Genomic DNA, 21400 nt, shown 5'->3' with positions numbered 1-21400 from the left:
CATCCACTTAGGACGTCAGAGAAAATAAGAATTTACTTACCGATAATTCTATTTCTCGTAGTCCGTAGTGGATGCTGGGCGCCCATCCCAAGTGCGGATTGTCTGCAATACTTGTACATAGTTATTGTTACAAAAATCGGGTTATTATTGTTGTGAGCCATCTTTTCAGAGGCTCCGCTGTTATCATGCTGTTAACTGGGTTCAGATCACAGGTTGTACAGTGTGATTGGTGTGGCTGGTATGAGTCTTACCCGGGATTCAAAATCCTTCCTTATTGTGTACGCTCGTCCGGGCACAGTATCCTAACTGAGGCTTGGAGGAGGGTCATAGGGGGAGGAGCCAGTGCACACCACCTGATCCTAAAGCTTTTACATTTGTGCCCTGTCTCCTGCGGAGCCGCTATTCCCCATGGTCCTGACGGAGTCCCCAGCATCCACTACGGACTACGAGAAATAGAATTATCGGTAAGTAAATTCTTATTATTTATTGCCAGTTATTTATATAGCGCACACATATTCCGCAGCGCTTTTTACAGAGAATATTTGGCCATTCACATCAGTCCCTGCCCCAGTGGAGCTTACAATCTATATTCCCTACCACATGTACACAGACACATTCACGCTAGGGTTAATTTTGGGAGCCAATTAACCTGCCAGTATATTTTTGGGATTGTGGGAGGAAACCGGAGTACCCGGAGGAAACCCACACAAGTACGGGGAGAATATACAAACTCCGCACAGTTAGGGCCATTGTGGGAATCGAACCCATGACCTCAGTGCTGTGAGGCAGTAATGCTAACCATTACACCATCCGTACTGCCCTACCGCTGCGGATTTCACCACAAAACAATGCGTATAGGCCGCAATGTGCACGCGCGTCATACGGGTACAAAGCCCATTGTGGTTGTGCACAGGTTGTAGCGATGTTTTCCTTCGCACTGACGGCCGCAAGAAGATTGACAGGAAAGGGGCGTTTCTGGGTGTCAACTGACCGTTTTCAGGGAGTGTTTGTAAAAACGCAGGCGTGTCTGAAAAAACGCAGGCGTGGCTTGGCGTTCGCTGGGCGAGTGTATGACGTCAAATCCGGACATGAATAGGCTGAAGTGATCGCCAGTGCTGAGTAGGTTCAGAGATACTTTGAAACTGCACAACATTTTTTTGCAGCGCTCGGCTGCACAAACGTTAGCACTTCTGCTAAGCTAAAATACACTCCCCAGTGGGTGGCGGCATAGCGTTTGCACGGATGTTAAAAACTGCTAGCGAGCGGTCAACTCGGAATGACCCCCCTAGTTTGTACTATTTGCTGTGTTATTACTTTTACAGTTGTGCTCATAAGTTTACATACCCTAGCAGAATTTGTGATTTTCTGGCCATTTGTCAGAGAATATGAATGATAACTCACAAACTTTTCTTTCACTCATGGTTAGTGGTTGGGTGAAGCCATTTATTGTCAAACAACTGTGTACTCTTTTTAAATCATAATGACAACAGAAACTACCCAAATGACCCTGATCAAAAGTTTACATACCCTGGAGATTTTGGCCTGATAACATGCACACAAGTTGACACAAACGGGTTTGAATGGCTACTAAAGGTAACCATCCTCACCTGTGATCTGTTTGCTTGTAATCAGTGTGTGTGTATAAAAGGTCAGTGAGTTTCTGGACTCCTGAAAGACCCTTGCATCTTTCATCCAGTGCTGCACTGACGTGTCTGGATTCTGAGTCATGGGGAAAGTAAAAGAATTGTCAAAGGATCTGCGGGAAAACGTAATTGAACTGTATAAAACAGGAAAGGGATATAAAAAGATATCCAAGCAATTGAGAATGCCAATCAGCAGTGTTCAAACTCTAATTAAGAAGGGGAAAATGAGGGATTCTGTGGAAACCAAATCACAGTCAGGTAGACCAACAAAAATTTCAGCCACAACTGCCAAGAAAATTGTTTGGGATGCAAAGAAAAATCCACAAATAACTTCAGCTGAAATACAGGACTCTCTGAAAAAAAGTGGTGTGGTTGTTTCAAGATGCACAATAAGGAGGCATTTGAAGAAAAATGGGCTGCATGGTCGAGTCGCCAGAAGAAAGCCATTACTATGCAAATGCCACAAAGCATCCCACTTACAATACTCCAAACAGCACAGAGACAAGCCTCAAAACTTCTGGAACAAAGTCATTTGGAGTGATGAGACCAAAATTGAACTTTTTGGCCACAACCATAAACGTTACATTTGGAGAGGAGTCAACAGGGCCTATGATGAAAGGTACACCATTCCTACTGTGAAACACGGAGGTGGATCGCTGATGTTTTGGAGATGTGTGAGCTACAAAGGCACTGAAAACTTGGTCAAAATTGATGGCAAGATGAATGCAGCATGTTTTCAGAAAATACTGGAGGAAAATTTGCACTCATCAGCCCGGAAGCTGCGCATGGGACGTACTTGGACGTTCCAACATGACAATGATCCAAAGCACAAGGCCAAGTCGACCTGTCATTGGCTACAGCAGAATAAAGTGAAGGTTCTGGAGTGGCCATCTCAGTCTCCTGACCTCAATTTCATTGAGCCACTCTGGGGAGATCTCAAACACGCAGTTCATGCAAGACAGCCCAAAAATGTACAGGAACTGGAGGCTTTTTGCCAAGAAAAATGGGCAGCTTTACCATCTGAGAAAATAAAGAGCCTCATCCACAACTACCACAAAAGACTTCAAGCTGTCATTGATGTTAAAGGGGGCAATACACAGTATTAAGAACTGGTGTATGTAAACTTTTGATCAGGGTCATTTGGGTAGTTTCTGTTCTCATTATGATTTAAAAAGAGTAAACACAGTTGTTTGACAATAAATGGCTTCACCTAACCACTAACCATGAGTGAAAGAAAAGTGTGTGAGTTATCATTCATATTCTCTGACAAATGGCCAGAAAATCACAAATTCTGCTTGGGTATGTAAACTTATGATCACAACTGTATATGGCTTGCTTTATCTTTCCTTCTACATTATTGCTTGTTATTTTTTTTTTTATGTGGTATCTGTTTTCCATTCTTTCCCTCTACTTTTTGTCATACTCTTTCTCTTCATGCTCTCTTCTTCAGGTTATCTAAAAAGCGTAGTGTCTGACTACTTGTCAGGTAAACCCAGCTTCTCATTTCCTTGCATCATACCATCTTGAGCTCTTTGTACTTCATACTTATCCATGTTTTTGATGTTTATTGATCACCTTATTTTTCCTATTGAACTACTCACAGCAACTCTTTTTTAGAGCCTGTACGGGAGCTGAACACTCTCACTGAGGAAGAAGATGAAGCATCTCTTTCTACAAGTAGGTGGCTATCAATTCAATTCCATTTTACATTCCATCCCTAATTACTTACTTATCTTTTATCTCCATCTTTCTATTTCTTTCTTTCAGAGACTACTCTTTCTTTTCCTAATTCTTCACGACCTTCTTTTATTTCTCCCCCACCTGTTCCACCATTTCCTCCAAGGTTGAATACTAAAGAAAAATCTTACAAGCATATTCTTTTTACAGCCAAAAATGAAAGCATTAAACCCTTACATCCTGACAATCAAACCCATCACAATCATAATGGGAGAAAGCCATCTAAAAAATATCTGGCACCAACTCCAGGAGTAGCTGCCACCGCAAGCCAAGATCAAAGGTGAGTAGAAACAGAGATATGTTTAATGATTTTAAAATATGTCAAAGAATAATGCAATGGAGTCTCCTTTAGATAGTATTTTAAAAAATAAATAACAGTAGAGCATCCCATCATTCCTTATTTAAAAATCAGGACACTACAGGCCACACTTACATCCAGACCATGACTGATTCACCTAACTACACTTCCAGTATATTTTCACTTTGCAATGCAAGTGAGTAGGCCAACCCCTTGTTTCCAGGATAGCCAGCATGAATCTTCCAGATAGGTTAAGGGGGGTACTGACAAGAGATTTGTGCTGAGCGATCTTAACACAGACCGCTCAGCACACATCTCCCCCCCACCCCGCTCAGCACAGCGCAATGTGCTGAGCGAGGAGGAGGGGGGGGGGGGGCGACGACGGGGGCCGCTCACTTCACACAGCATGCAGGCTCAGTCTAGCACCGGCGATAGCGATACGCGGGGCCGCGCATCGCTATCGCTGGGGGGCATACACACGGCAGATCCGTGCTTAAAATCTAAGCAATCTAGTCAGATTGCTTAGATTTGAAACACGGATCTCTCCGTGTGTACCCCCCTTTAGACTGCTTTGTTTATACCTGTAACTTAAGTAGTAAGATAAGTTCTGGGATTCGCTATTGCTAGGTAAACATACAAAGTAATATTTGTGTCATTCATCTTTATTATTTTTACATACTATGATGGATAGTCTTTCAGAAATGTACTAGATGTCATTGTATGGTTTATAGGTATTTGTTATAGAATTATAAAAGTAAAAAGTTACAAAATAATATAAAATTGTAAAAGAAATATACCGGTATATTTGAGCACAGTGCTGCAGCAGTCCTTGAGTTATTCTTTATATCTCTCTCATTAGGTCTAACGAGGTATGGAAGACTCGGGAGGTCAGCATTGACCATAAACCACTTCTCAATGAGAAAGCCACGGAACAGAATGAATCAGCCCCCAGGGATGGGTATAGGGAGAGCAGGGAAAGTTTGCGGGAAGTAGGATATCTACATTCTGAGACAGTGGACGTTCCACAGATTGCAGCAAGAAAGAAGAGAGGTCTGGAAAAGGGCACTGTACAGTATAGTGTAGCAGCAGCAGGAGATGAAACACAGCTCAAGACAACTCAAACACCAGTTATTCCAAATAGAGCAAAGACAGACAATATAAAAGAGCAGGCCCAACAAGTACTGACAAAAGCAATGGAAACAGCCCCTGAAATTGTTCAGGCATCAAATATCGGATTTAGGACACATGATCTGCAGAATACAGAGATGGCACAAAATATATATTTAAGTAAAGCTGTATCATTCCCTGAGACATTAACTAAGGTAGAGAAGAGATCTGATGAGACTGCAGGCCAGCCAGCATCAAAACATCTAGAGACAAAGGAAGAACAAGAAAACACATGCAAGTCAGCTGACAGTATGATAATGATATGTGACATACACAATTCACCAGAGGCAAACAATTCAGAGGACATAGCGAGAGCTTACGCAAGGGATCATATTACACAGGAGGTAGTACAGGAACCAGCTCTCCCAGTGGAGGCAGTAAGTAATGCAGATGAGAAGGTAGATACAACAGATATCAACATACATCTCAGATCAACAAATTTAGATATTCAGGAGACTGGAGCTATTATACAACTAAAAGTGCAAGACACAGAAGAAAGATTGTTTGAGACAGAAATTCTAAATGAATTTGCAGCAAAGGCAAAGCAAAATGTACAGGAGATGGATAGTGTGCAAAGCACAGGGAATGTCATAGAACAAAGAGGTCAGGAGACATCTGAGGATAAAAGTGAGTTTAAGTCCTTGCAAGAGAAAATAGCTCAGAGAGATCAAGAAACAACTAAGACTGAGGAGACTATGCAGTGGGAACAAATAACACATAAGACTGCAGAAAAATGGGAAAATACAGTGTGCGAACCAGAGAGGGGAGGAAAAAATACTATTTTGATAGATAAAAGACTGCAAGATTCAGCAGTTACTAAATATGAGACATTGCAAGACACCACTGCTACTACAGATACACCAGTCAGTAGCAGAGGGGGAGAGATAGACACCAATATTAAACTTACCATAACGCACAAAGCACAAGCGGTACTATGCCTACAAGATCAGGAGGGGGCAGAAAAAAGAAAGGTTACAGTAGATGAGACAGTTTCTGAGACAGAGCATTCACAGATTACAGCTGTGCAAGGGAAAGTCCAACAACCAATTGCTGTAACCAAAAAAATAGTGCAAGAAACATCAGTAGACAAAAATAATAAAGTTAAAGAAGAAGAAACAAACAGTGGAAGGCAAGATTCAGCGGCAAAAGCTGGGAACAAGGACAGAAGAATCCAAGAGACTGCAGGCACATCTGAAAATAGAGTGAGTGAACCTGAAATGGTAGAAGAGAAGACAGCATTGATCGATGATACTATGCACAAAACAAAATTTATAGACAAGAGACTGCAAGACCCAACAGTGACTACAGATGGCAGAGGACAGGAGATAGACAGTGACATTGCACATGACATATTGCAAGATATAAAAGGAGAGGTTTGTGAGGGGGAAAGCAAAACAGATGAGTATATATATAAGACTAAGAAACAGAATGTATTTGGGACAGAGGATACACAGGGATGTGGAAATAAGGAAAACAATGAATTATTTAGAACTGTGTTAGCAAGTGGAATGCTTTGTGAGAGTGGAGTACAGGTAGGAGAGCAGGAAAGTAATATTAATGAGGCACACAGCGCAATAGTCATAGGAGGGCATGATCTGGATGACATCAGTAAGGAATTAGTACAGGAGGTGGGAGACATTCAAGGAGTTATTCCAGAGGTAAACAAGGTTAGTGAGCTAGAGAGATTAGAAGGGAAAACATTTTGGGAAGATCAGGGACTGCAAGAAACACTGGACGATAGACTTGCTGAGAAATATCATTGGACAAATGAGAGCTGGGAAGAAGCAGCTGGACCTAAAGAGGCTGTGGATCAAGATATGGTGAAAAAGACACATCTGTTTTCTATTCAGAGGCTCAATGAGGAAACTGGAGTTAGAAAAACAGCTGTTCTTGAAAATACAGTGCAAGAGACACCTCTTTGGATAAATGAGCAACTGCTTGAGGAAGTCCAAAGACCCCAAGATGCAGCGGATAAAAATGGGGTGAATGAGACAAGCCTTTTGTCCACTGAGAAGTTGGATGAGGAAGCAGTGACAATTGGAAAGGCAGCAGATGAAGAGCATAAGGTTGAAAATACATATCTTCTGACAAACATGAAATTGCCTGTGGAAGCAATTAAAACTGAAATTACAACAGAACCAACAGATAGAATGGAAGAGGCAAGTCTTTGGAAAACTGAGAGACTGCTTGAGATAGTAGCTAAAGAGGTAGTGGATCAAGACAAGGTGGAAGAGACATGTCTTTGGAAAATTGAGCAGCTTAATGATAAAAGAGATACAAATGGAAAGCCAGTAGATCAAGAAGAAATGTTGGTAAATACGTATATTTGGATAGACAAGGGAATACTTGAAGAAGCAACTATAACTAAAGAGACAGTTGATCCAGGTAGTTTGAAAGAGACAATGGACAGGCTGGATGAAGAAGCAGCTAGAGTTGGAAAGCCAGTGGACCAAGAGAATAGGGTGGAAGAGGCAAGCCTGTGGACAGCTGAAAAACTACCTGAGGAAGCAGCTCATGTTGAAGGGTCAATACATGAAAAATATACAGTAGAAGATAATGCACATGGGATAAATGAGGAATGTCTGGTGATGGCAGATGTTTCTTTTAGAGCAGTAAATACCAATGAGGAAGATAAGAAAGAGGCTTCATTAAGGGTAAATGAAGAACTAGTAAAAAACATAGATGGCTACCAACATGAGTTGCAGGAAGTCAAGGAGGGAAGAGATGAACCAAGCGATGGAACAGAAGAGAGTGTGACTGGTGAATTACATGAAGTAGTGGATAGAGGAGGAGAGTTGATCAGGCTGATAGAGTCAAAACCAATACTTGAATTGAGAATAAATAAGAATGAGGTAGGTCAAGATGCTACATATATATTAAATGATAGTGTACAGGACAAATCAAGTGAGGAAGTGGAGAGAGCGCAGGCAAGAGAAAATGTGCACGACTCAGCAATAAAACCAGAAGAAAACACATATAAAGCAGAAAGAGTGTCATCAGTAGCTTTGACTGAGAGAGCACAGGGAAAATCAGATTTGCAAGAAGGAGTGCCATCAAGGGAAGAGAGAGCTCAGGAAGAGAAGAAGGAAATAATAACTTCTCTATACACAACAACTGGCATACACAATACAGCACATGAAATAAGCATAGCCCAGGATACAGTACATGTAGGAAAGACAGTGCATGGGGAAGATGTAATGCAGGAACCCTCACTTATATCAGAACAGGAGAGTAATGTGGCAGAACAAATAGCAGAAACAGAACAAGGGCATCTAGCCATAACTGAAGAGAGAGCACACAAGGAAAATGTATGGCAAGGAGAGCTGGATATTATAACAACTGAAGCAAACAAACTGCTAATGAACACAAGTGTGCCAGAAAATGGAGTGCAACAGGAAACGCAGATGGTGGCTAAAGAACAATTGCAGGGAGAGCCTGGAGGGGAAGATAGTGAGAATGTGCTGGAGAAGGTAGTGGAGCAAGAGGCAGCACTTGCCTCAGGGGACAGCAAACCTTTACACCAAGAGTTTGATCTTCCTTTCTCCCACAGTGACACCACCCCCACCTACCCTTTAAATAATAGATTATCAGGGGCTAAACATATGTTAGCAGAGTGCAGTTTTCCTGTTCCCCTATCTCAGGCCATTGGACAACAGAAGAGTGCAGAAAAGAAGAGACTGAGCGAGAGCACAGGGCAAGTAGGGGAGGTATGTGACAGTCTGCAACCAGAAGAGGAAGAGACACTCTGCATGGGATGTGTTCAATATTGTAATTTTCTGCAAGGGGAGAGAGAGTGATGTTCTGCAGAAATGGGGGTTGTAGTATTAACTGTTCTGACACTCCGCAGGTGAAGTGATAACAGAGGAAGCAGAAGCTGACATTTTTTTTAGATATTTTTTATATATATTTTTATAGCTGAAAATCATTTCTACGATAATTGCAGCAGCATGTATACTGCATAACATTACATAATTGCACATTGCTAAGCTAATCTATGAATTGTGTTGCTATAATTGACAGTGTCATAAGTCAATGTACAATCAGACATTTTTGGCGTTACCACTTCAGTACTTGCAAGGACCGTATAAACTCATGTATGATAAGAAAATACCACACATGAACCTTTTTATGAAAATCGTAGACATTGCTTGACCATGTAATGCTTCCACTCATGACACAGTCTGTGCCTCTATCTTACATTTCTTGGTGACTTTTAAATATTACTTTGTGGTTGCAGTAAAGGAGAACATGAGCGACAAGTATGTGACAGCCAATAATATCCATTTCCTCTGACCAAAGTTAAATGTGTCAATTGAAAGGTTACAGATGGAGCTAACTGGACAGCTGGTGCTGGTTCTCCGGACAGCTGCTTCTCTTCTCTTCTATTGAACTAGGTTTTTTTTTCATATATATTCTTCCCGAATATCAGCCTAGAACAGTTAGATATAGTATTAGCAGGCTGAGCAGTGTGTGGCATGCTGTGGCGGCTGCTGATTCCCAGGGAAGGAAGTCAGGACATATGTTACATACAACTTCACATGTAGATTCATATGTCCTGGCCAGCTCCCCTCTGCACACTGTGGACGCCGCTGCAGCCCAGGGGCAGCAGCCGCCACAGATAGTGAGCACACTGCTCTGAGTTCAGGGAAGCGGGAATCTTGTATAGTGACACTGTGTAGTGTTCTGTCAGTACTGAAGGTGTTGACACTACAATTATACAATAATGCAGCACTGGTGCCCCTCTGTGTACCCTACTGTAACTGCAGAGTGTCCACCATTGCCTCCAGACTAATGTCAGTCCCTCTCTCCATGCTCTTGCCAAGATCATTGCAATATTGTTTTACTCTCTTGCTTCAATTTCATTTGGTCCTGTCTGCTTTTATGTAGAACAATCCTGTGTTCTGTGCTTCTTGCTGGAATGTTTTACTGCACCCCCATCCTCATGGCCTTTATCCTAAATGAATGCACTACAAGATCGCATCTTGCTACAGTAGTCTCTACATTTTAGCTCTCAACTTGGCTGCATTCTCTACTATACCTAGTCAATGGCTGCTATAGTTTTAGTGTGTTACGTTGGCTCTTGTTATGCGCCTACAGTGTATGGCTAGATTTGCTATAATGTTTGCCATCAACTAAAACTTCTAACAGTGTAGCCCACAGTAGCTGCCCTGGTCAGAAGCTGCCCTATTTTTATTAAATGTCTGTAGATTGCTGACAACTATAAATTGCCATATTTCCTGGTATATTCTTTTAGTGCTTCTTTGCATTGAGTTTTCCTTTAACAAGAAACAGGAAGGTGCAAGCAATATTGCAGATCCCATCAAGGATCTACAGAGCTTCTATAGTCTGTCTCCTGTGCTGAGCCTAGTTGCCTTACCTTGTAGAATGTTATTATTTGTGTTGTCTCCTGTTCCAGATCTATATACTAGCTATTTCTTCATTTTTCACTATGTAGGTTGCAAAGTGTCAGTTCCTCCATGGTGCTCTTTAATGATAAAATGTTGCTCCTCATCCTAATCCTAGATTAGAGAGCCGCAGAGTATAGCACAACATTTCTTTCCTGCTACAATCCTGCAGATTAAACCTACTAGCCTCAAACTTATAACTTGCATGTGGCATTGGGGCTATCTGTGGTTGTTCTGGCAACTGCTGAGCTGCAGATCCTGTGTTGGGGTATCAGTGGTATGATATAATACGGGGGCTTGCTACATTATTAGTATTTGGTACTAATAATTTATCATATTCATTTTCTGCTTTTGTATTTTGTATGCACAAATGTTTCTCCTATGTATATAATACTTATTTGTATTCTTTCAGGGAGCACTCAGCACGGACTCCCTTCTACGCTGGTGTCAGGAGGTCATCTCAGGGTATCGTGGTGTGCGTGTAAATAACTTCACAACGTCCTGGAGGAATGGACTGGCCTTTTGTGCTATACTTCATCACTTTCACCCTGAAAGCATGTAAGAGGCTCAACAGTTGGTGAAAGACCTAATTGACCTGTACATGCACCACACAGCAGCCCCCCTTCACTACCCACCTCACCGCAGTTTGCCCCTTCACTGCCCACCTCACAGCAGTCCCCCTTCACTGCCCACCTCACAGCAGTCCCCCTTCACTGCCCACCTCACAGCAGTCCCCCCCTTCACTGCCCACCTTACAGCAGTTTGCCCCTTCATTGCCCACCTCACAGCAGCCCCCCCTTCACTGCCCACCTCACAGCAGTTTGCCCTTCACTGCCCACCTCACAGCAGTCCCCCTTTCACTGCCCACCTCACAGCAGTCCCCCTTTCACTGCCCACCTCACAGCAGTTTGCCCCTTCATTGCCCACCTCACAGCAGCCCCCCTTCACTGCCCACCTAACAGCAGTTTGCCCTTCACTGCCCACCTCACCGCAGTCCCCCCTTCACTGCCCACCTCAGAGCAGCCACAGTAGCTCCTAGTGCCTGCGGCTTTATTAAACGGAGACAGTACAGACTCAGGGTGCTGCTGCTGATATCCTTTCGTAGAGAAAAAAATGTGTTAGAAATGACAGGGATAGCACCGGCCCACATGCCGCCTTCCCTCCTGTATCTGCCTATGTATTCTCCTGTACTTACAGGAGCCTTCCTGCATGTCAAAGTGAGAGTTTCTGTGTATGACTGCTAAGAAATGTATCATTTAAAATACTGTAAGGCTAATGTAACTGAATGACAAAGAGCTCTTAAGGTGTTAAGTGCATGAATGTGGTATAAGAGGATTGATGTCCAAATCCATTTTCTTGCAGTGTTCTGAAACTATAGGTGTTATACAAATGTATGTATTTTAAAAATGGTGATGGGGCACCAACAAGTTTATTTATGGCTCTTGTCCACTTAACTAGGTTTCTATAAATGTCCACAACAACAAACAGATAAAAGTAGAGAATATGATAGGAAGGAGAGGACAGGTAGATGGATACATTGGGTTTGAGAAAGGAAAAACAAGGTCCTTATATCTAGTATTATATTGTGGAAAAGTCTCTGGATGGGGGATTTGCTACCATATGCTTATCTATATAAAATGTAAACAAATGTGTGCAACATTTTAAACAGTCCTATACAATTAGATTAGATATTAGATATAAGTGTATTAATAGACAATTTAATTTCAATTGGCTTCAACATTAAATACACGTTCAAAACTTAAATAAAATAGTGATCAAGACAAGGCGGTAGGAGGGAAATGAAAACAAGGGAGTAGGGGGAGAGTAGATCTAACATATCCTAAAATATATATTCTGTAGGAAGCCTGTGGCCCCTGTAATATTTATTTAATAACTTTGCACACAGAAAAATGATGTGCTGTAATTAGTGCCACCATCTGTTCTGGTTTTTCAGGTGTCTCACCCTTTTTCCACTGGTACTTATACATTTCCAATGCTTAACTTTCTCTAATTCATAATTCATACTCTAGATTCCCCCAGATTGAAGGATGGTTTACCCACAAAAGGAAACCTGGGAAAGGGTGGGAGTAGAAATTTATCAAGTGGCAGTATGACTTTGGGTGATTTTAAAACTGTAGATTAATCTAAGCAAAAAGGCAAAAGAATTGCAGAACTACAGGTTTGGTTTTTATTACATGAACCACAGCAAATCACCATCCTGATTTTTTTTTTCAACTAAAAAAAAGTTGATCTTTAATATCGCAGCTATCTTTTTGTCATCCTGTACAAGAGTGTGTAAGTGTTACCCCACTATGTAGTATCGCCAGTGATTTCAGTTTTTAAATCACCAAACCTCTAGATAATACATCAGGTGATTTGGAGATAACAATTGGCAGCACATGCAGTGGTTTGAACTCACTGGTGAATACGGCCATTGATGAATTACCCCATGAGATGGGATTTATGACCTGAACAAACCTCATTGTCATGTGGGTGTTCCAGATCTACATTTAAAAATTATGCTAAACCTACACTTTTTTTTCCAACAGTCATTAATGCATTTTTCCAACAGTCAATTTGTTGACAACATAATATCAACGGGAGAATGATGACACTTTTATAATGTTATTGAAAGCATTGTAATGGTGTCATCTTAGAACTTTAAACATTATGCTGTAAGATCAGGTTTAAAGTTATAATGTCGATACCATTATAATGCTTTAAATAACATTCCAACTGTGTTGGTATTCTCCCATCGATCTAATGCTGTCAACATATTGTCTGTCGCCAGCAATAAGATTGACAAAGTAACTACTTCCTGTAGGGATGTAGTGGGGCTGTAAATGGGATATTGATTCTTTTGGAATCATGCAAATAAAAAGTGGGAATAATTGCGGTAAGCCAGAGAAGAGGTAAAACATATTTGATACAAAGAGACACTATGGTCAGACAGAAACAATAAGAAGGGGGCAAGGACTGGAAAAAATAGATACGATTGAAGATAAATCTTACTGACATAGAAATGCTGTCAAGATCAGATCAGAAAGCCCAATATTGGCAGCAGTAAGGTTTGGGTGTGTCAACTGTGCTGAGCCATTTCCTTAATATATTCTTTCATCTCTTCCAGTAACTATGAAGACTTGGACCCATTAAATGTAAAGGAAAATAACAAAAAGGTGTGTTTGCTCCCTATGTATTGAAACAAAATATTTTCTATATTAAATTTCATATTCACATCATTATTTCTATTCCTCTTTGTAGGCATATGATGGCTTTGCTGCACTTGGGATACCACCACTTCTTTCTCCCTCAGATATGCTGCTTCGTTCTGTCCCAGACAAGCTCATGATCCTCACTTACCTCTGCCAAATTCGATCACACTTCACAAGCAATCAGAATGTTGATAATCCACCTGTATCCTCTCAGGCTCCTGCTGTAGATCTGCCTGTTGCTACTTCACTAATAATCGAGGGCTTGGCCCCTATGGAATTTAATACCAAAAGGTCTGACTCTGAGGAACCCATTGCTCCACACCCTCACATTAGTGAAGGTTCTAAGAAACAAAGGTTTCCAGGTCCTGCCTCTGATAAGAATGGGGGGACAAGGTCTATTTCTGAGTCACATACAATGTTACATGCCACAATAGATGAAAATAAGATAAAGAAACATATACCTGATGAAAGTCAGGTGCCACTCAGTTCAGAACAAAAGAAAAAAGCAGACCCATCACCTGAGGCACAGAATAAAGTGAAGGCCTCGTCTGAGAAACAGGATCTGTCAATATCTGCTGCACACAGTTTACCAAGGTACTCTTCTGAGGAAAAGAGGGCATCAGTACCTCAACCAGAAAAGGAAAACATTACAAATACTGAGGAACAGAAGACACCAAACTCTGCTGTCAAAGGGGTTGCCCCACCACCTCGCATTAAAAAGAGACTAAGTGTTAATGGAGGATTATTAGATGTGAACCTGGAGGAGGGAGATACCTCTGGTTCATCAGGATCTGTTCCAGTAGCTCCCCCTCGAAAGGCTGGAGGTCTAGGTCACCTACGTGATGCTGACCTTGTGAAGAAAAGGCGTTCTCTAATTCGTTCCCAGTCACTTTCTCAAGAAGAGGTCAGCCCTATTTCTCTATCTTCACTATTGCTCCAGTTAACTTATTATTATTTCTTGTTTGTTTTTTTGTGTCTGCTCATTTGTACCTTACGTTCTCATGTTGTAATGCTGCCTTCTACAGGAGATGGATCTTGCACCAAAAAGTCATGAGACAAGTTCAAGACCTTCCTCCCAAATTATCAATGGTTAGTACCATATGAAAATGTATTTTTTTTAAACATTTGCAAACATTGTGACTGATTCATAGGTAGACGCAGTAGTAATTGGTGCTATGTCATCAGCAGCAGCGGATCTGGAAAGGTATGTAAATAATGCAGGTGTTGTGTTTTGAAATGAGACACCGCTTTACAGATCCGCTGCATGCATACGAAGACGCAGCACCGGATCACAATCGGGAAGATAAGTGGTCTGAGCAACTCTAAGATATATCCACTGTATCTGAGCTGCCATGGCCATTTAATCAGCGTTGGAAGATGCAGTTGCTGACTTTGGTATGCCTCAAAAATGTACTAAAACATCCTCCACCCCAAACGGATCTAGTATATCAATCACACTGTGTAATGAATTCATAGTGCAACCATGGCCGAAACACCATCACTTCCCCACTTTCTCAACAAAACAGCAGAAATAGGTATTTTGTCAAAATGTTTAAGCCAGGCATGTCCAAACTGTGGCCCTCCAGCTATTGTGAAACTAAATATCCCAGCATGCCCTGACACAGTTTTGCTGTCAGAGAATGCTAAAGCTGTGTCAGGGCATTCTGAAATGTGTAGTTTCTCAGCAGCTGGAGGGCCGCAGTTTGGACATGCCTGGTTTAAACAAAGCTCTAAGTTATTGCTATTCAAATGGTGCCATTCTCCAGGAGTCTTTAAGTAAGTGCATGTTGACTGTGGCTGCAAAACTATTAGGGAAAAAATAGGATTTTAATTACCTACCGGTAATTCCTTTTCTCGTAGTCCGTAGAGCATGCTGGATAGTAAGGCTGATCCAGCGAGCAATAAACTGCTTTGAAGCAGGACACCCAATTTTCTTGGGATCATAGAGAACAAATAGCTAGTCATATTATCTGTGACGAGCTGTCCTCTTCACGTAGATCCTCAAAGCCCTCACAACATCTAGGGACTTTAAGGTAGCAGAGGTGTCAGAAAGCACCGGAACCACAATGGGTTGGTTGATATGAAACGCAGACACCACCTTAGGAAAAAATTGCTGACGAGTTCTGAGTTCAGCTCTATCCTCATGAAAAACCAAATATGGGCTTTTGTGAGACAACGCTCCCAGTTCGGACACGCCTTGCGGAAGCCAAGGCCAACAGTGTAACAGTCTTTCACGTAAGAAACTTAATGTCAACCTCATGTTAAGGTTCAAACCAGTCTGATTGCAGAAACTGCAACACCACGTTAAGATCCCAAGGTGCCGTGGGAGGCACGAAGGGCGGTTGGATGTGCAGAACACCCTTCAAGAATGTCTGAACCTCAGGGAGGAAAGCCAATTGTTTCTGGAGGAAAATGGACAAGGCCGAAATCTGGACTTTCAAGGAGCCCAAAACGTAGGCCCACATCCACACCTGACTGTAGAAAAAGGAGAAAACGTCCCAGTTGAAATTCCACTGCAGGAAATTTCCTGTTTTCACACCACGAGACATATTTTTTTCAAATACAGTGGTAATGTTTAATCATTACCCCTTTCCTAGCTTGGATCAGGGTTGGAATAACCTTGTTAGGAATGGCTTTTCAGGCTAAAATCTGACGTTCAACTTCCATGCCGTTAAACGTAGCTGCGGTAAGTCTTGATAGACGAATGGTCCCTGTTGCAGAAGATCCTCTCGCAGAGGTAGAGACCACGGGTCCTCCAGGAGCAACTCCAGTAGATCTGCATACCAGGCCTTTCTCAGGCAATCTGGAGCAATGAGAAGTGCTTGAACCTTTTCCCTTTTTTTTCCTCTTGAGAATTCTTGGGATTAGTGGAAGAGGTGGTAACACGTACACCATTTGGTAAACCCATGGAGTCACCAGAGCGTCCACCGCCACTGCTTGTGGGTCCCTCGACCTGGAACAATAGCACTTTAGCTTCTTGTTGAGACGAGAGGCCCTCATGTCTAGCTGTGGAATTCCCCACCGACTTGTTAGAACTCGAACACCTGCGGGTGAAGGCCTCACTCTCCTGGATGGAGGTTGTGTCTGCTGAGGAAGTCCGCTTCCCAGTTATCTACTCCCAGAATGAAGATTGCCGACAGCGCCACAACGTGTCTTTCTGCCCAGAGGAGAATTTTTGTTACCTCTGACATTGCAGCTCTGCTCTTCGTTCTGCCCTGTCGGTTTATGTATGTTACGGCCGTCACATTGTCCGACTAAACCTGAATGGCTTGATCTTGAAGAAGATGCGATGTCTGTAGAAGGGCATTGTATATGGCCCTTAGTTCCAGAATGTTGATCGGGAGAATGGCTTCCTGACTTGACCATTTTCCTTGGAACTGTTCCCCCTGAGTGACTGCTCCCCGACCTCTGAGGCTTGCGTCCGTAGTTAGCGGAATCCAATTTTGAATCCCGAACCGTCAACCCTCGGTCAGGTGAGAGGTCTGGAGCCACCATAGAAGAGAAATCCTGGCTTTTGGTGACAGGTTGAACACGATGGGCAATTTGCCTCCATTCAACCTCTAATACTATTCACTATGTTACTATGTTACGTATCCTCTGGTGCATGTGAATATGTGATCCGGACCATTTGTCCAACAGATCCAGCTGGAATGGCCTGGCATGAAACCTTCCGTACTGCAGAGCCTCGTAAGAAGCTGCCATTTTCCCCAGAAGGCGAATGCACAGATGCACCGATATCCGGGTTGGTTTTAGGACATCCCGCACCATTGACTGTATTGCCAATGCTTTTTCCAATGGAAGGAACACCTTTTGTTCCTCTGTATCCAGGATCATTCCTAGAAATGGAAGCCTCCATGTAGATTCAAGGTGGGATTTTGGCAGGTTCAGAATCCACCCGTGATCCTGGAGAAGTCTGGTTGAGAGGACAATGCTGTCCAACAACCTCTCCCTGGAAGGCGCTTTTATCAGCAGGTCGTCCAGGTATGGTATGATGTTCACTCCCTGTTTGCGGAGGAGAAAAATCATCTCTGCCATCACCTTGGTGAAAACTCTCGGTGCCGTGGAGAGGCCAAAGGGCAGGGCCTGAAACTGGAAGTGACAGTCCTGCAGTGCAAACCTTAGATACGCCTGATGAGGTGGCCAAATTGGAATGTGAAGGTACGCATCCTTGATGTCGAGAGACACCAGGAATTCCCCCTCCTACAGACCTGAGATCACCGCTCTCAGAGACTCCATCTTGAACTTGAACACCTGTAAGTACGGGTTCAGTGACTTGAGGTTTAAAATGGGCCTTACCGAACCGTCCGGTTTCGGTACCACAAACAGGTTGAAATAAAAACCTTTATTTTGCAGGTGAAGAGGAACTGGAACAATGACCTGAGTCAGTACCAGTTTTTGAATTGCTGCTTGTAAGGTCGAACTGGCTTCTGGAGAAGCTGGTAAGCCGGATTTGAAGAATCTGGGAGGTGGGAGTTCCTGAATCTCCAGTCTGTATCCCTGTGCTATAAGATCTTTGACCCAGGGATCCTGGCATGACGTTGCCCAAATGTGACTGAAACAATGTAACCGGGCTCCCACTTGCCTGTCTTCCAGGCAGTGTGTTCCACCGTCATGGTGAAGGTTTTGAGGAAGCAGACCCTGAGGCCTGTTCCCGAGAACCTGCAGCTGTGGGTTTTCTGGGCTCACTTATTTTCCCTTTGAAGGCTGAATTTAGCCATCCGAAAGGACTGCAGATTTGGAGCAGAGTAGGCTTTCCTAGTCGGTGTATCTGCGGAAGGAAGGTATGTAGACTTACTCGTTGTAGCCTTGGATATTAGCTTATCCAGTTCATCCCCGAACAGGACCTCTCCTGTGACAGGCAGATTTTCCACTCCTTTCCTGGAGTCCGCATCCGCAGTCCACTGGCGTAGCCATAATCCCTTGCGTGCTGACACTGCCATGGCAGTGGTGCATGCATTGAGCACACCAATTTCTTTTATGGCTTCCGCCATAAAGTTAGCAGAGTCCTGGATATGCTGTAGGAGTAAAATAATATCGTCCTGGTTAAGAAATCTAAACCATCAATTAGGTTACCCGACCATTTAGCGATGGCCCTAGTGATCCATGCACAAGCAATAGGGGCTCTCTGGGCCACCCCTGCCACCGTGTATAAAGATTTGAGAGTGGTCTCAATCTTGTGGTCAGCCGTGTCTATTAAGGAAGCAGCCCCGGGAACCGGTAAGACAACCTGGACACCGATGCATTCACAATCAGCAGGTTCTCCCATTTCTTCCTATCATCTAATGGAAAGGGAAAGGAAGAAATCAATCTTTTAGGGATCTGAAATTTCTTGTCAGGGTTTACCCAAGCCTCTTCAAAGAGGACATTCAGTTCCTTTAAAGCGGGAAAAGTAGCTGAGGATTTTCATTTTAGTATTAAAATGAGGTTCCTCCTCTGTCCTGTGAGGAATGTGCAGGATAGTTCTGATAGCCTCAATGAGGGCATGAATCTCATGTGGCAGGACAGCACCCCCCCCCCTCTTCGCATCCACTTCACCCTCCTCTGGATCTGATGTATCAGGCTCAGAATCATCCTGCATGATTTGGGTCAGAGATCGCTTTTGTGGACAACTTGAGAGGGCTTGAGACGCAGGCATGTGAGCTGAATCCTTATTTATCAGGTCATCCATAGACTGCCGTAAGAATTGCGTCTCCTTCTCATTATGAGACAGTTTAGTGGAAATATTAGAAATCATCCCTTTTATGGAAACTAACCATGGGGGTTCAGCCCCACTGGACTGGGAGTGAGCACTATCCTGGGTAGTGAGTCCCCAGAGAATGAGACATTCCGCTGTACAAGAAACACAGTACCTGCACATGATTGTGAAGACACACACACAGACACCTAGTGAAAACACAGTATATGTAGGCAGGGTCTTCAGAGAGACACAGAAGTCAGAGCCAGCAACACAGCGTCCCTTTAGCAAAAGTGAAACTTAGCTGGGTCGCAAGAACTAACACCTCAGTAGTGCTTATTATCTTAACACTGCTCCCCTCTTTCACTAAGACCCCCTGGTACCGCTGAGGAGACGTGCAGTCCTTGTGGAGGAGCTGTGCTTTCCTATGAATGCTGCCTGTATGAGCTGCAGAGGGAAAATGGCGCCGGAGAGCTGTAGGATCCGCTCTGAGTGAAGCCCCACCCCTTGTAATGGCGCACGGCTTCCTGCTTTTATTTTACTGGCCTGAGGTAATATACTGTCCAACCAAGGGTTAAAACCCCTGTTAGATAGTTGTGGCCAGTGTGGGTATCAATGGTGGATCAGCGCGCCCCTCACAGCGGGACACACTGCAATGTGTGCCTTCTGAGCCCCCTGGAGCGCAGCCTGTACTCAAAGCTGCGCTCACACCCTTGGCCCGCCATTCCCGCCGGCGACCCACTAGCCGGGACTCCGGCGCTGTACTCACCACTCTTCTGTCTTCAGGCTCTGTTAGGGGGTGGCGGCATGCTGCGGGAGGTTATGCTGCGCCATGGTGTGGCTTGCGAATGGCTCCCTCAGGAGCTCAGTGTCCTGTCAGCAGAGAAATGGGACCATTAACTCTAAGTCCCACGAAGCAGTCAGACTGCTGCCAAAACAGACCTGACTGTAAAAAACAAACTTTTAAAAGAAAGGTGAAAAACTCTTCAGGAGCTCTCCAAAGCGTGACCGGCTCGCCCAGGCACATTTTCTAAACTGAGTCTGGTAGGAGGGGCATAGAGGGAGGAGCCAGCCCACACTATTGATTTCTTAAAGTGCCCAAGGCTCCTAGTGGACCCATCTATACCCCATGGTACTAATGTGGACCCCAGTATCCTCTAGGATGTAAGAGAAATACAATGCATGTAGTAGACTAAGAAGTTTTATACTGTATAACTATTGGAATAAAGTGATAAATCTTTACATGAGCATGTTATCACTGCAGATTAAGAGTGAGATTTATAATCCTATCTTTTTCCAATTATTGCACTTTACTTTTGTTTGCAAACTTTCTTCATATCCTGCCTTCTTTTTGTTGCAGAACCACCAGCCTCTCCTGCCACATCCTCTTTCTCCACTACAGTCCCCACAACAGAAACTCCAGTAAAAGAAGAGGAAATTATGGTACAGTATGTCTTAAGAGCACAAATTTTCTATACTTCTCTTTTATATTTTGTAAGTTTCTCATCCTTCATCCTTCTGTGATTTAGCAGTAATGGGCCCTACACATTTACCAATTACACCGAAAGATATAAATCTTTGTCAGCCTTCTTCCTGTCAATCTCCTTGCGATCGGTTGTGCGAATGGATTCGTCGCTAGAAGCTTTGCACAGCAACGATGCTGTTTGTACTCATACGACGCGCGTGTGCATTGCGGTGCAGCATTTCACCCCAAAAATTACATACCATTATTGACCGAATTAAGCTAATTACAAAATTCAAAGTGCCTAATGAATCATTAGGGAGGGTGTCCCAATGGTTCTGGAACAAAACCCAACACTTTTATCTTAAAATAGGGATTTTCCAAAACTTTGCACATACTCAGTGGTACTTGTAAAATAATTTGCCTTAAGTCCTATGGAGAACTAATGCATGTTAACTGCCTCAGATAATTGAATAGCCCAAAATTCTCCTATTACGAAAAAACACACTTTTACATGTGAAAACGGGTTATCGCGTCTAATTGAATTCCCCCCTATATTAGACTCTGCCTACATTTATATTCTTTGCCCTACTTTCCTTGTTCTCCGTCTGATCCTGTTACTGGTGAACTGTCAGTTCATAGTTGTGGGATCGTTAATACTAACATTCTGCTGTATTAAGAAGACTGTGGGTTTTTATTTGTTTGTGGGTTTTTATTTGTTTTTATTTGTTTGTATTTAGTTGTGGGATCGTTAATACTAACATTCTGCTGTATTAAGACTGTGGGTTTTTATTTGTTTAGA

At 43.1% G+C, this 21400-nt stretch overlaps 1 protein-coding gene across 5 annotated transcripts in view; it reads left to right on the top strand.

The window, feature by feature from the left end:
• LOC134969314 (EH domain-binding protein 1-like protein 1) overlaps positions 1 to 21400 on the top strand; it is a 292891-nt gene that overhangs the window by 263772 nt on the left and 7719 nt on the right. The window contains exons 7-15 of one of the 5 annotated variants that reach the window (XM_063945180.1): positions 3094 to 3129; positions 3261 to 3320; positions 3531 to 3660; positions 4538 to 8552; positions 10663 to 10808; positions 13378 to 13426; positions 13512 to 14366; positions 14488 to 14551; positions 20497 to 20579. In XM_063945180.1, the coding sequence (XP_063801250.1) occupies positions 3094 to 3129; positions 3261 to 3320; positions 3531 to 3660; positions 4538 to 8552; positions 10663 to 10808; positions 13378 to 13426; positions 13512 to 14366; positions 14488 to 14551; positions 20497 to 20579 (5438 nt within the window). Of the gene's footprint in view, positions 1 to 3093; positions 3130 to 3260; positions 3321 to 3410; positions 3661 to 4537; positions 8553 to 10662; positions 10809 to 13377; positions 13427 to 13511; positions 14367 to 14487; positions 14552 to 20496; positions 20580 to 21400 lie in introns of all 5 variants that reach the window. The other 4 variants (XM_063945178.1, XM_063945181.1, XM_063945179.1 and 1 more) reach the window with 4 other exon arrangements.

This window comes from Pseudophryne corroboree, chromosome 11, assembly GCF_028390025.1.
Source record: "Pseudophryne corroboree isolate aPseCor3 chromosome 11, aPseCor3.hap2, whole genome shotgun sequence".
Lineage (NCBI taxonomy): Eukaryota > Metazoa > Chordata > Amphibia > Anura > Myobatrachidae > Pseudophryne > Pseudophryne corroboree.
Note: the sequence above shows the minus strand (reverse complement) of the source record. Positions and strands in the feature narration are given on the sequence as shown.